Raw genomic sequence first — 13,379 nt, 5'->3', positions numbered from 1 at the left:
AAGTACTGCATGGATTTCTGCTGTCAAGGTGCATAACCTTATATTTTTTGGCATTAAAACTCAGTTGCCAAGTTGCGGACCCATTGTTCCAGTAAGAGTAGGTCCTGCGTCATACTGTTGGGCACTGTGCTTTTGCCCACTATGTTGCACAGTTTAGCGTCATCAGCAAATAATCCTCTCTCAAATTAAACACCATGCAGTTGACTTAGCTTGTGTGCAGGAGTGGCAGTTCTGGAGTGTAAAGAATTTACAGGCCAGGTCAAACAAATCCAAAAGGACTACAAGTACAGACTCCAGGTTTAGCCTTTTATTTATTCACAATTTATGCATCTAACAATTACGAGCATGCTTTTTTTTCACAAACTTGTACAACTATCTACACAGCGCCAACAGCTTCCAGTGGTCCTTGCTAGTAATTTTAACCAGGCGCTAGATTCATTACTTGATAGATCCTCCATGCATTATGAGAATGTGTTAGGCACCCGTAAAGGATTGCCTTTCTTATGTGGATCCCTGGCATCTCTTGAACCCATCAGTAAAAGATTATACTCATTTATTCATTTATCTAGGGCCCATGGCTTTATGTCTTGTATAGATTATACATTAGTATCTAAGAATCTTTTTTCATGTGTCCTCAAGGCAGACATAGGCCCTATAATCATCTCTGATCATGTTATTTTGTGGGGCAGAATTTGATGCAAATTTGTCTCACTCTGTTATAGCCAGGTGGAGGTTTCCTTCTTATCTATTGCATGATAAACATTTCCAAGCTTTTCTACAATCTAAGCATGAAGAATATGTCCAACATAATGATCAACATAAAGTAGGTATCTCTGAATGGTTTATCCAGGCTATTGAGATGTTATATCATTGTCTGGAGGCTTCTGTGTTAGTGAATGGCCAGTCTACACCTCTCTTCCCTATTTACCGGGGAACCAGCTAAGGTTGCCCCCTGTCACCCTTGCTTTTCCTACTATACATGGAGCCCCTGCTTCAGACTGTGCAGAAGTATGGCAATGTGCAAGAAGTAGATCTAGGAGGGCAGTGGGTAAAAGTATTAGCCTTTGCTGATGACATCTTGTTAAGTTCTTTCTAAGGTAGGGAGGGGGTGCTTTGTCAGGAGAGGGGGGCTTATTTTACTTTTTTTAAATTGGGCAGATATTTTGCGTGTGTAATACACACAAATAAAAGAAAAAAAAAAAAACCTGGCAGAAGCCCTGACAGCAGAGACAGGAGGCTACTTCTCCTGTAACTACTGTCAGGGCTCTACACCAACTCAATCGCTCAATGAGCGATTGAGTCGGTGAGTTTGCATGCAAATGATTTGCACCTCTGTGCAAATGATTTGCATGCATACTTGATAGTGAATCAATTGCTGTTTGAAAATCGGCCAACAGCAATTGAGTCACTATCTTTAGTGAATCTGGGCCAGAGTTCTAACAGTTTTGTTTGCTACAATGGAAAGTTTTGACAAGGTTTTGGGGTTTTCTTTTTGTCCTTTATTAATGCTCCGGGTCTGTGAAATGCTTTTACAAAGAAAAGCTAAAATACCTGGACACTATAAGTTGGTAGCTGTAGTGGTTTTTAAACAGCACTACCCTCCAGGCTGTCTGATAAATTTGAGCTCGTTGCCAGTCCAGGTAATGTAAGAGCCTAGTTAGCTGTGAAAGGAGCAAAAGAAGAAAATGTTTGGTTCTTTTTCCTTTTGAGCTGGAGCAGGATAATCCATATGGACTAGAACCATGGCTTTGGAGTCAGAATCAAGGAGTTGGAGATAATTTTGGGTACCTGGAGTCAGAGTCGATAAAAATGTACCAACTCGACTCAGACTCCTGATAAATTTAAATTATAATAAATTATAATTTTAAAAAATACAGCAAGTTCAAATGTTCCATTTCACAAACAATTGTCATAATTAACACATTGTTTGAGGGCATTTTCATCCATCTACACCGAAATGCGGGCAAATTTTTTAAATGTTGCACGGGAAACTATGTTTTGCGTAAAATAGCTGTAACTTCTGAACCATTGCTTATTTTTGAATAATAATAATTTATTTTCTTGTATACCGCCCAACCAGTAGTTTTGGGCAATTCACAACAGGAGAATACTGAGACATTTCAGCACATGGTACAGTTTCATAGAACACACTACCTACGTACAATCTAAAATTATATAATAAAAGTAATACAATTATTAAAAATATTCAAGTACAATATTAAAATACAATATATAATTATGCTGCATGCATATTTGTTTACTCCTACTTCATGCTCTTGATGTAACTTCACTGCATTCCTGCAGCCTCTCTTGTAAACTGTTTTGAACTGAAAGGTATGGCTGGATATAAATAAAGCTATTATTATTATATTGAATTCAGTAAAGCAATGTCGCATATGTGTGAAAGATAAATGACCAGAAAATGTCCAAATAAAGAGATTCCAGCAGGAGTTTTTAAAGAATTAAAAGAAGTAGAAAGTATGATCGCTTTTCAGAACTGTAGAAGAAACCATTCTTGTTTATCCCGAGATTATTAGTGATATGGCTAGAACCGTAACAGCAATGCCACCCACCCAAGTCAGTGTTGAAAGACTATTTTCAGCTCTAAAAATAATCAAGTCAGATTTAAGAGCTTCTATGAAAGAGGATTTGGCAGAAGCAATTCTGTTTCTTAGAACAACACTACATTGAGTTAGTTTTGGATTGCTTTTAACAGCTATTCTACTTTACAACTATATTCCAAGTTTAATACATAAACTGTTTTAGGTTTTCCAGCTTTTGTTTTTGTTCATATAGTTAAGCTTTGTTTTTGTTTTAAAACTACCAAAGAATGTGGTTCATATTTTTAAAATGGTACAGTTCCTGTTCCTGATTTGTATGCATGCTAGGCTACTACTTTAAAATAATCAATAAAACCTTATTGTTTTCATTTCTTTGTCTTTTGTTTAAACTGACAAAAACATACAGACAGTAAAAAAGTCAATAAGTTCTGAGTGGTAATATGATAATTAAAGGCTTGTGTGAAAAGCCACAAACAGTGAATTCAATTAAATAATAAATTTGTGTGAGAGGTCAGCGAAGGGAGAAAATTCTCCAGCGCTTTACACAGCAAGCCAAAGGTAAGCAAACCCCTGCCAGCACACCATCATGGGATACCTCACGTGTGCTCAACTGAAATAGTACTCAGGCTGTGGCCTAGTTAATTCCAAAATCCTCAGGGGATTATACCGCAGTATGCCTGGGAGACACTGCAGAAGTGGTGTTAAAGGTCACGTTTTTAGCTTTTGATCTTGTAGGGAACCCTAAGTGGGTCCCTAGAGGCCTCCCTGTCACACTAGGTACTTGGGACCTGGGTTGGCCACTGTTGGAAACAGGATACTGGCTTGATGGACCTTTGGTTTGTCCCAGTATGGTAATTCCTATGCTCTTATGTTCTCTGCTGAGTTAAAAAAAATACCCCTACTGCTCCTTTACTGCTGAGGTAGGTATTACCTCCTCATCCTAAGGATTTTAAATTGCCCATCACACTCCATTCCATCCTGCCTTAGCTCTGCCCACTTTACCTCCCCAAACAGTTGAGTCACTGACCGCTTATGACTGCTTTTGGTTTGATTTTCCTAGGAGATACAGGTCTTTCCCCTATTTGTGTAATTAAAATCACCTATTATTATACTATTGCCAAATTTCCTAGCCTTCCTAACTTCTATTAACATTTCTTCATGATGTCTGTTCAGTCTGGCCTGGTTAATATAGCCCTACCAGTCTTCTTTATCCCCTCACATATGGAAATTCTATCCATAAGGATTCCACATTGCCTGTTACATGCTGAATTTTTATTTTGCTCTTTAGCATATAGCACCATTCCCCTCCAATTTGGTCATTGTAATATAATTTGTACCTTGGTAACAGAGGGTAACCACTGGCTATCCTCCTTACACCAGGTCTCTGAGATGCCTATTATATCTATCTCTTCATTTAATGTTAAATACTCTCATACATCTTTGTTTCTGGAATGGAGCTCTTGCTACAAGTAACTAACACATAAACATCCAATTCATCATGTATCTTAGAACAGGTTCTACATCAGCAGACTCTATTCTAAAATACTGGACAAAACTTGAGCTATCACAACCTGAATGTCCCAATTCCAATCTGCATGTCCTTTCTAACATGCTGCTCAAAATCTTCTTTAACTGATTGAGAAATATCTAATATATGTTGGTTTAACTAAGATGGAGCTTTCTTTTCTTCCCTCTGATAGTCTAGTGGGGAGAGATTATATGAATTCATCTGATTTCAAATTGCTTACTTCCCAAAGATCCACTAATATTTTTTGTTTGTTATTTAGGCATTACCTATAACCCGTTCTGAGCTCGTTGGGGAAATAAATAAATACCTATTTATGGAATCTACCCAAGCAGAAAAGTTAATCTTTTACTCATCTCTCAACTTGTAAGAAGAAAATAAAAGCAGAGAAAATGAAGATCAAAAAGAAAAATATATATTTTACCTCTCCCATAAAACTTAGCCAACATTTTTCACAGAATTTTCTTATTTTTACAATGAATAGGTTAACCTAAATCTTACCTCCCAACCAAGACCTGCTACAAAGTCTTCATAGGCTTGACTTCCTCCAGTATTAGAAAGAATGGAGTGCTTATCTTCTTGTCCATCTGCAACATAGAACACTGCAATCTTGTGTGTTTCTCGGCTGCAAAATAAAAGATCAGGGCCACATATTCACTAACACTCAGGTGGTACCACAGACATGTTGATGGTAAAGGTCTAAAGCAGGGGTGCCCACACTTTTTTGGCTTGTGAGCTACTTTTAAAATGACCAAGTCAAAATGATCTACCAACAATAAAATTTTAAAAAACACAAAGCACACTGTACGCAGAGAAAACGTTAATTATCATTTGTATTCGGAGTTTTTTCAGAGGTCAAGGCAGATGACTTTAAAATATGCAAAGTCACCTCAGTAACAACTATACAAAAATAGACAAATATACCCCCTCCCCTTTTACTAAACTATGATAGCGGTTTTTAGCGCAGGGAGCTGCGCTGAATGCCCTGCGCTGCTCTCGATGCTCATAGGCTCCCTGCACTGAAAATACTATCGCGGTTTAATAAAAGGGGGCCATAGTGCAAAATATAGACAGCAGATATAAATTCTCAAAATGGACACATTTTGATCACTAAATTGAAAATAAAATAATTTTTCCTACTTTTTTGTCTGGTGATTTCATGAGTCTCTGGTTGCACTTCCTTCTTCTGTAAAGCCAATATTTCTTTCTTTCTGTCCTTCTTTCTCTCCCCCCTGCCCCCGCTCAAGCCATCATGCCAATTTCTCCACTTCCCCAATTCTATCCCTACCCCCACTCCTAAGCTACCACATCGACTTCTTCCTGCTGTTTCCCCGAGCCAGACCTGGCGCATACAAGCGTCGGGCCCACAAGACTTCACCTCCGACGCCAATTCTAATGTCGGGGAGGAAGTTCCAGGCCAGCCAGGCAGCGATTGGCTGGCCCAGAATTTCCTCTCCGATGTCAGAATTGACATCAGAGGTGAAGTCTTGTGAATCTGACGTTTGTACGTGTCAGGCCTGGCTTGGGGAAGCAGCAGGGAGAAAAAGATCGCAAAGGCAACGCGATCGACTCGCGTTGCCTTTGCAATCTACTGGTCGATCACTATCGACCATTTGGGCACTCCTAGTCTAAAGATATGGAACATTTCTTTTTTTATTGATATCTACAATGCAGTTCATCTTTCTGTTAAAAAGCAGTTGTCCTAGGGAACAATTTATCACCCCACATCATCTTTTTAAATGATTAGTCCTCTGTGTTTTCATCAGTGGGAAACATTTTAATTTGGGTGCAAAAGCAATTTTAAACAATTACCCTGTATTCTATACCCTGCATGATGGGGAGAAAGGGATCTAAATTGCTTTTATTGATAAAAATAAAAAAACAAGGGGGAGGTGAATTTCATAACAGAACATCAATAAAATATTCAAAAATATGCCTATAAAATAGGCTCTTATAAACAAATTTATACCTTCCTAATGTGGTACAGCCACAGCAGAACGAGGAAACTTACATTCAACTATAATTGTAAGTTTCCTCATTCTGCTGTGGCCAAATTCTTCCCACTAATCTGGCTTTCCATGGATCTCCTTCCTGGTAGACATGCATACTAAAGTTAGATCAGCATAGGCCCGATGACAGTTGTAACAGCAGTAAAAGGGTGTTAAGATGTGGAGCAATGGTGTAGCGAGGGTAGTCGGTACCCCTCTCCGCTTCTTCCGAGCTCCCCACCACATTTGCGCCCTTCTCATCCCCCCTCCCCTATACCTCTTTAAGTCTTTGCCAGCACAAGCAACATTTCTGGTCTGCTGTTCGCGAAGGTGTTGGCTTTGCCTCTGATGTCACTTCTTGACCCCATGATGCAGAAGTAATTTCAGAGGAGAGCCAAGCTGGCGCAAGCAGTAGGTCGGAGAAGTTGCTCATGCTGGTGAAGATTTAAAGAGGTATCTGGGGGGGAGGGAGGGGGAGGAAGGCACAAGCATGGCATGAGGAGCAGAGAGGTGCCAGTGCCCCCACCAAAACGGCACCTGGGTCAGTCCGTCCCCTCACCCCGCCACTGATGTAGAGAGTCATCTGTGCACTATCCTCTTCCAGGCTCCATCTTACATATCGAAGCCAGAAAGGGGAGGAATGTATACTGCTCCATGAATCTCAACATCCTGCGCTACTGGTGCTAATTCAGTCACTGGTTCCAGGACTGATCCCAGTTTTGTAAGTGTATATATCCATGGGGAAAAGGATAATAGGTGAGAAAAATTTCTGGAAGTAGCTACTTCTAGTCTTTTGCCGTCTTTGTGTGGCTCTCATTTCCTGCCCGTCTGTGTTGTTTAGTTTTACATATGAAAGTACATGCATGAATATGGATGAATGCATCTTGAAAACAGCAATACCACCTAAGTTGTTAAATACACTTAAAAGGCATTCAGAAATATCTTAAGACTTCTAGTCCTGGAATTAAGTTTTCCAGTTGTTGCTCCAGTGACACTTGCTGAGCAGATTTGGGGTGCAAACATATACCAGGTAAAAAAGGATGCAGCAGTGTGTATACTTGAGTACACAAATTCCTATACTTATACCAATATCCCCTCCCCCCCTCCGAATATGTTTTACCCAATCAAACATTGTCCTTCCCAATACCCTTTAAAACTATTCCAAGTAAGGTTATATTTGTCTCAGTTTTGGGTTTTACTACTTTTTCTAGTCAGAGAGGGGTTAAAAAATGGGAAATACCCCATTAGACTGAAGCTTTATAGAAATACACTCTATAAAAATTTGAGGACAGTAGTTCCTAGCAAATCAACATATAAAGAAAACTTCCGCTGTACATCAACCCATAAAATCTCAATCAATCTTATTTTATGATCACATGACCAACATTTATCATAGGAAAAAACCTCAAAGAAAATATGGGGGAGTGTTTAGCAATCAAGTTCATTCTCCCTTTTTTCAATCACAGGCTTATAAAATCCTTCCCATTTTTTATATAAAAGCTCTCTGAAACCATGCAGCTTCATTAATTCTTTAAATCAATATTATCAAAAATACAGAACCCTTGATTAACTGCAATAACAGAGCTTGTTGTATATAATGGACACTGGATGCAGAAAGAGTAAAATTTATATTTTTGATAATACTCATATAAAGAACTTATGAAGCTGCATGGCTTGAGACAGCTTTTATATTTAAAAAAATAGGGAGTTTTTTTAAGCCTATGATTAAAGAAAGGGAGCATGAGCCTGATCACTAAACACCACCCTGTTTCCTCTGAGGCTTTTTTGGTCATGTGATCATAAGACAAGACAGAGATTTTATGGGTTGATATACAGTGGAAGTTTTCTTTATATGAAACTATGCGCTCATGGTTCAAAATAGGCCTACTCCAATTTATATGGAAATTCAACAGGGAGAAAAATTGAACTGCTAATAAAATAAAGAAATAAAATTGGAGAGCTAATAAAATAAAACAATATAGAAAAAAAAAGCAAAAAGGTATTGGGAAGAAATAAAAATGCTATTAAGACCCTTTGACTCTTTTGCATTTTTTTCTAAACTTACCACTGTCTTGAATCCAAGTTCCTAAGCTCCCGAAGAAGTTTTTCATTTTTCTTTAGAAGATGAAAGCTCCGCCTAAAATGGAAGTGTTTACAATTAAAGAGATAATGGTTACTGGGGATGGGCAGACTAGATGGGTCATTTGGCCTTTATCTGCCATCATGTTTCTATAATGCAATTACGTAAGAGAGACATTACTACTGTGAAATTAGAAAATGTGTCTACTGAACTCCTCAGAGTACAGCATCATGATGTAATTATGGTATGATTTTCAAATGTGTAGGAAATTTCAATTTGTGGACTTACACCAATTTTTTAAACAAAAGTACACAGGCATTTTTATTTAGAACTTGTGGGTACATGCCCATAGACATTTGTGCCTACTTTTCTACTGGTATGTTTTCATGGAAACCACTTGTCTGGAGTTAGAAATGAAATCTTCATATGTTATTTCCCTTCTCTTGGCAGAACTTAAATGATCTAAAAAGCCTAAACTGGGCACATCATGATGATTTTTAATCATGTTAAAAGGAGGGCAATAAATGGAGAAAATATTTTCCTGAGTAAAATTGTTCTTGTGGCGCAGATGTTTTCAGGATATCCACAATGAATATTCATATGAGTTAGATTTGGATGAAATTGAGGAAGTGCATGCAAATCTATCTTGTGGATATTCTGAAAACCTGATGGGATTAGGTGTGCTCCAAGAACTGGAATGGGAATGGATGTTCTACGGATCATTTTAATAGATCCTTAGAAATGGAGGAAGATCTATTGGAGAAAGGCTGACGGGTTCCACTTCACAAAATGGAACAGAGATGAGATGGGAAACAACAGGCCAGTAAGGCTTATCCTTAGTGGTGGGAAAGATAATGGACATGTTGCCGAAGGAAAGGGTAATTAACTTTCTATAATCCAATTGAATGCAAGATCCAAGACAGTATGGCTTCACCAAAGATAGATCACGCAAAACAAACCTAATTTCTTTGACTGGGTAACAAAAAACTGGATGTGTCTAGTTAGATTTCAGCAGGAGGCTCATAAATAAAATGAGCAGCTTCAGGATGGAACTCAAAGCAGTAAACTGGATCAGAAACTAGTTGTCTGACAGACAACAGGGACTGGAGGTAATGGAATCAACTTAGAAGAAAGTGGAGTAGTGGAGTACCTCAGGGATCCAATCTAGGGTTGATTTTGTTCATTAGAACTCAAAATGTAAACATATCACACAAATAAAAGTGCATAAAAGGAGGTAATCTGCACATAGTGGCAAGTACAACCTTAATGACAAGGGAGTGTATAAGGGAGGGGGTAAACTGCATGGAATGGCAGGAATACAACTCTGGCCATCTTCATTTGCAATCATTTATTATGTTACTATGTATTTTACAAAGACAACATAAGCTTGTATTGCATTTCATTTCATAAATTTTATATACTATGCTAACCAGTAATGGTGTACTTTATGGTTTAAAATCACACAATTCCAACAAAAAATACAAACTGCATATGCCATTAGAAAAGCAAGTGAAGTAAATAATATTATTAAGCATGATTTAGGGGGCCATATGCCAGTAAGTGCGAACATTCTTTGCCCGAGATGTATCCTATATCTGAAGAAAAGGAAAAAGAGATAAATGTAGTTGGATGAAAGAGCTGAATTATAGTGAAAGGCTTAAATTGCAGCTAGAAGAATAATTTGCTTCACACAGAATTGCTGGTAAATTGTTGCTTAGTAATCTAACATGTAAAGCACAGTTACTTACCGTAACAGGTGTTATTCAGAGACAGTAGGCAGATATTCTCATAAGTGGATGATGCCAACTGCAGAGCCCTGGTAAGGACAGTGGTAAAGTGTACTGCCACTTTAAGCTTTTAGCATAGCTTCGAGACAGCCTGCACCAAGCATGTGCGAGTGCCTTCCCACCCAACGCCAGTTCGTGAGGTCTTCAGTTCAATGCCTAAGTGAAGAAACCAACCAGAGGATGTGGAGGGGTTGTGAGAATATCTGCTTGCTGTCTCTAGATAACTCCTGTTACAGTAAGTAACTTTGCTTTATCTTTAGACAACAGGCAACATATGGGACTCCCAAGCTGTAGCCAAGGGGATGGAGGAAGAGTTGGCTTCTACAGAAATATGGTTTATTTATAATCCACCTTTTTCAAGGTACAACAACATTTTAGACATCTTATAAAAAAACAACAGCAATATACATCATATTCAGTATAAAATCAAAATAAGATACCAGCCTGACAATAATAGCAATACAATCACTTTTCCTATACCAAGAATTAATCTCAAGCTCAAGAATCAATCTCAATCAATATAAACGTTTGTTGCCTTGTAAGGAAATCATGTATACCGTCTAAGACAAGAAGGCAGAGGCAAGGGAAGGAAATAAATACAGACTAAGCCGATGAACCCTATCCTCAAGAAGAGGATAAAGGGAAGAACCCAGGTAATATTAAGTAATTAAAGTTGTAAATACTAGACGACCTCATAGCAGCAGGGGAATCCAAGAATAGCTGAGGAAGACACCAGAAAGATACAATAAGAAAAGAATAAATGGGTACTGGCAAATGTACATATATGGACAACCAGACCAAAAAGAGCAGGAAAACCCAGGTGTGACTCAGGAAGACATAGATGGGAGTGAAAGGGAATTTTGTCAAGCAAAAGGAAAGCATGGTTCCTAGTCGTAGTATAGTTTCCAGAAAACTAAGAAAAACATAGTAGTAAGGAGAGAAAAATGGTATTGTGGAACATAGAAAGAAATAGTGGTGGACTGGAAGCAAAGCCACATGTTAAAGAATTTCCCCTTGAAGGCTGTTAGAGAGCTCAGTTATGTCTTGAGAATGACCAGTCAGTGCAAGGATGGCAAGAAGTAGTAGTACTTCTTAATAAATATGCTGGAAAAAAGGAAAAACAGCAAAGAAAGGTAGGAAAACCATTGGTGAACGGGGAATGGAAATGTAGGATATCCCCATATGGAAGGAAAACAAAGAAAAGGATATACATAGTTATTGCAGAAACCAGTCTCATCTTCTACTGAATGAAGAAGAGAGTAGTGAGCTCAGAAACTTGAGAATCAAGTAAGAGATATTTGACCTTGTCTTCATGAAAGGAAGGAATAGAGTAAAAAAGAACTACCATAATTTGGTTGCGATTAGCGGAAAAGTATAGCAAGAAAATGCATATACTAACGGAAGTAAACTGTAGAATGAACAAAAGACAGTTCTATTCTGCTCCCAATGTTTGTTTTTCAATGAGAATAGAAAAAACAAACTAGACAATAAAGTCAAGCCTGTTAAATGAACTGCTTGATAACAAACTATTAGTTTACCCCTGAAGGAGCACCGTAGGTGAAGGTGACCAAATAAAATGGATAGAGGCAATGAGCCTGTGAGTTAAAATTGCTTCATAAGTTTTTATTGAGAAGCAAGAGAGGTAGGCAGGGCTGCACAAAGAAGGTGGCACAAAGCAGTAGAGAGAAATAGAGGAACCGTGGAACCAGAAAGTATTGTTTACAGATAATATGAGAGTAAGGGAAACTCTGCAAGAAAAGATGGAAAGGCTGGTAGTACAGAACAAAGTTCAGTAGCCCAGATGAAAAGAATTGTAGACTCAGTACAAGGCATAAAATTTTGCACTGAAGCAATATAAGACAGATAAACCATGGAAAGCACATACTTTAATTCCAACTGAAAACATGTGATGGATACTAGGAGTGGAAGAAAGCAGACATATTGTTGTGGGGGAATGAAAATAATAGTACCACACAAGAGATGCAGAGTCAACTTTGGAACCCTGAAGAGGGAGTGCATAGAAGTTACGGCAGGCAGAGTTCCTAAGTAAAAAAAATAAGAGGAATGTAACTTGATGTGAACGGTAGCATTGTCAGATAACCGAGATAGATTTTGATTGTAAATCATTTGAAGTTGAGCATACTTTACTCACCAGCAGAGATTTTGATTATTCCACTGGTGGAAAGAGTTTATATGCTCTCGGTCTTAGCCAGGAAGGAAGCCCTGTTGGGTCTTGTGAGTCATAGAGAATGGAAAGTCAGGCATGAAAGTGAATGTTAGAGAAATATATTACATCAGTAGGGTAGGGACTTGGAACTGGTAATAGAGCTAGAAATTGAATATGGACTAGAGTCGGTATACAGAACCCTCCACATGACTATTCTGTGAAGGAGCAGATGCACATTCTTGTTTCTTGTGTCTGTTCTTAGGTATACTCCATAACAGTAGAACCAGTAGAAAACAATAACGGTCTGATTAAAAGATACGAGTGCGAACCTGTTCATAGTCTAGCCAGCTGCAGTGAACGTCACATTATGGACGAGGAAAGGCTTAAGAACAGGTCTAGGCTTATAAAAGCAAAACCATCCTAAATAGGATATGCACTGGCCTCCTCCTCCCCTACAGTTAGACCCAAGTTTCCAAGGTCTTTAGAATAAAGAAGAAGATGGAGATGAAGGTTGATCTTAACACTGAAATTTTCTATTAGTAAATGGGCAGTAGGGTAAGATATTCTAAAAGAATAGTGTGAATATCTCCTGGAGTACTGAAGTAGCATAAAGGCATGTTGAAAAACCTGTTTGATCCTGGTGAGGCAACTCAATCAGTGAATCATCTAGATAGTATTCTCCATCTTTGAGCCTCAGCAGAGAAATATGGGAGGGGAGCCAACTTAGCAGATGCTACACCAAGGTTGGATCTCTCTGTCAGAATCCTGCTAATGTAATAAGCAGAGTTGTTGTAATGGATGGGATAGACGATACATCCCAACCCATTTTACAGCTTGGATGGAGTGAGCATGATGGAGTAACAAACAGAAGAGTCATGCCATGCTTTATAGGCTCCAAACCATGCAGAAAAAACATGTCCTGTTCAGTTCATGGTTATAGTGCACAAAAACGGGGAATTCCATCTTAAAGGCTCTACACCCCTGGTGGATTCCTGCAAAAATATTCAATGAAGTTGCGAATGTGAGTATGTGCAGCAGAGATCCATGAGAAAAAGTTCCAGTGTCAAAGCGTAGATTATGGAGAAATCAATGATTCGACTCAGGAAGATCAGCATGTACAGCTGGAAATCCGGAAAATTTCAATTGAAGGTCAAAGACACTCAAACATATTAGGAGCAACAGAAGAGAAAGAGGAATCTCCCATTTCTTAGAGAGCACATCCTGAAGAAGAGTAAGCTTACTGTAATCAAATGGATCAAGGATCCGTGCTC

The 13,379-nt window shown here is 38.5% G+C and overlaps 1 protein-coding gene across 9 annotated transcripts in view; it reads right to left on the bottom strand.

Moving 5' to 3' along the window:
• RALGAPA1 (Ral GTPase activating protein catalytic subunit alpha 1) overlaps positions 1-13,379 on the bottom strand; it is a 678,446-nt gene that overhangs the window by 235,547 nt on the left and 429,520 nt on the right. For all 9 annotated transcript variants that reach the window (XM_033952521.1, XM_033952520.1, XM_033952524.1 and 6 more), the window contains 2 exons: positions 8,140-8,211; positions 4,588-4,711 (listed from right to left, as the gene is read on the bottom strand). In XM_033952521.1, the coding sequence (XP_033808412.1) occupies positions 4,588-4,711; positions 8,140-8,211 (196 nt within the window). The remainder of the gene's footprint in view (positions 1-4,587; positions 4,712-8,139; positions 8,212-13,379) is intronic.

The sequence above is a fragment of the Geotrypetes seraphini genome, chromosome 7 (assembly GCF_902459505.1).
Source record: "Geotrypetes seraphini chromosome 7, aGeoSer1.1, whole genome shotgun sequence".
In the NCBI taxonomy this organism is placed as follows: domain Eukaryota; kingdom Metazoa; phylum Chordata; class Amphibia; order Gymnophiona; family Dermophiidae; genus Geotrypetes; species Geotrypetes seraphini.
Note: the sequence above shows the minus strand (reverse complement) of the source record. Positions and strands in the feature narration are given on the sequence as shown.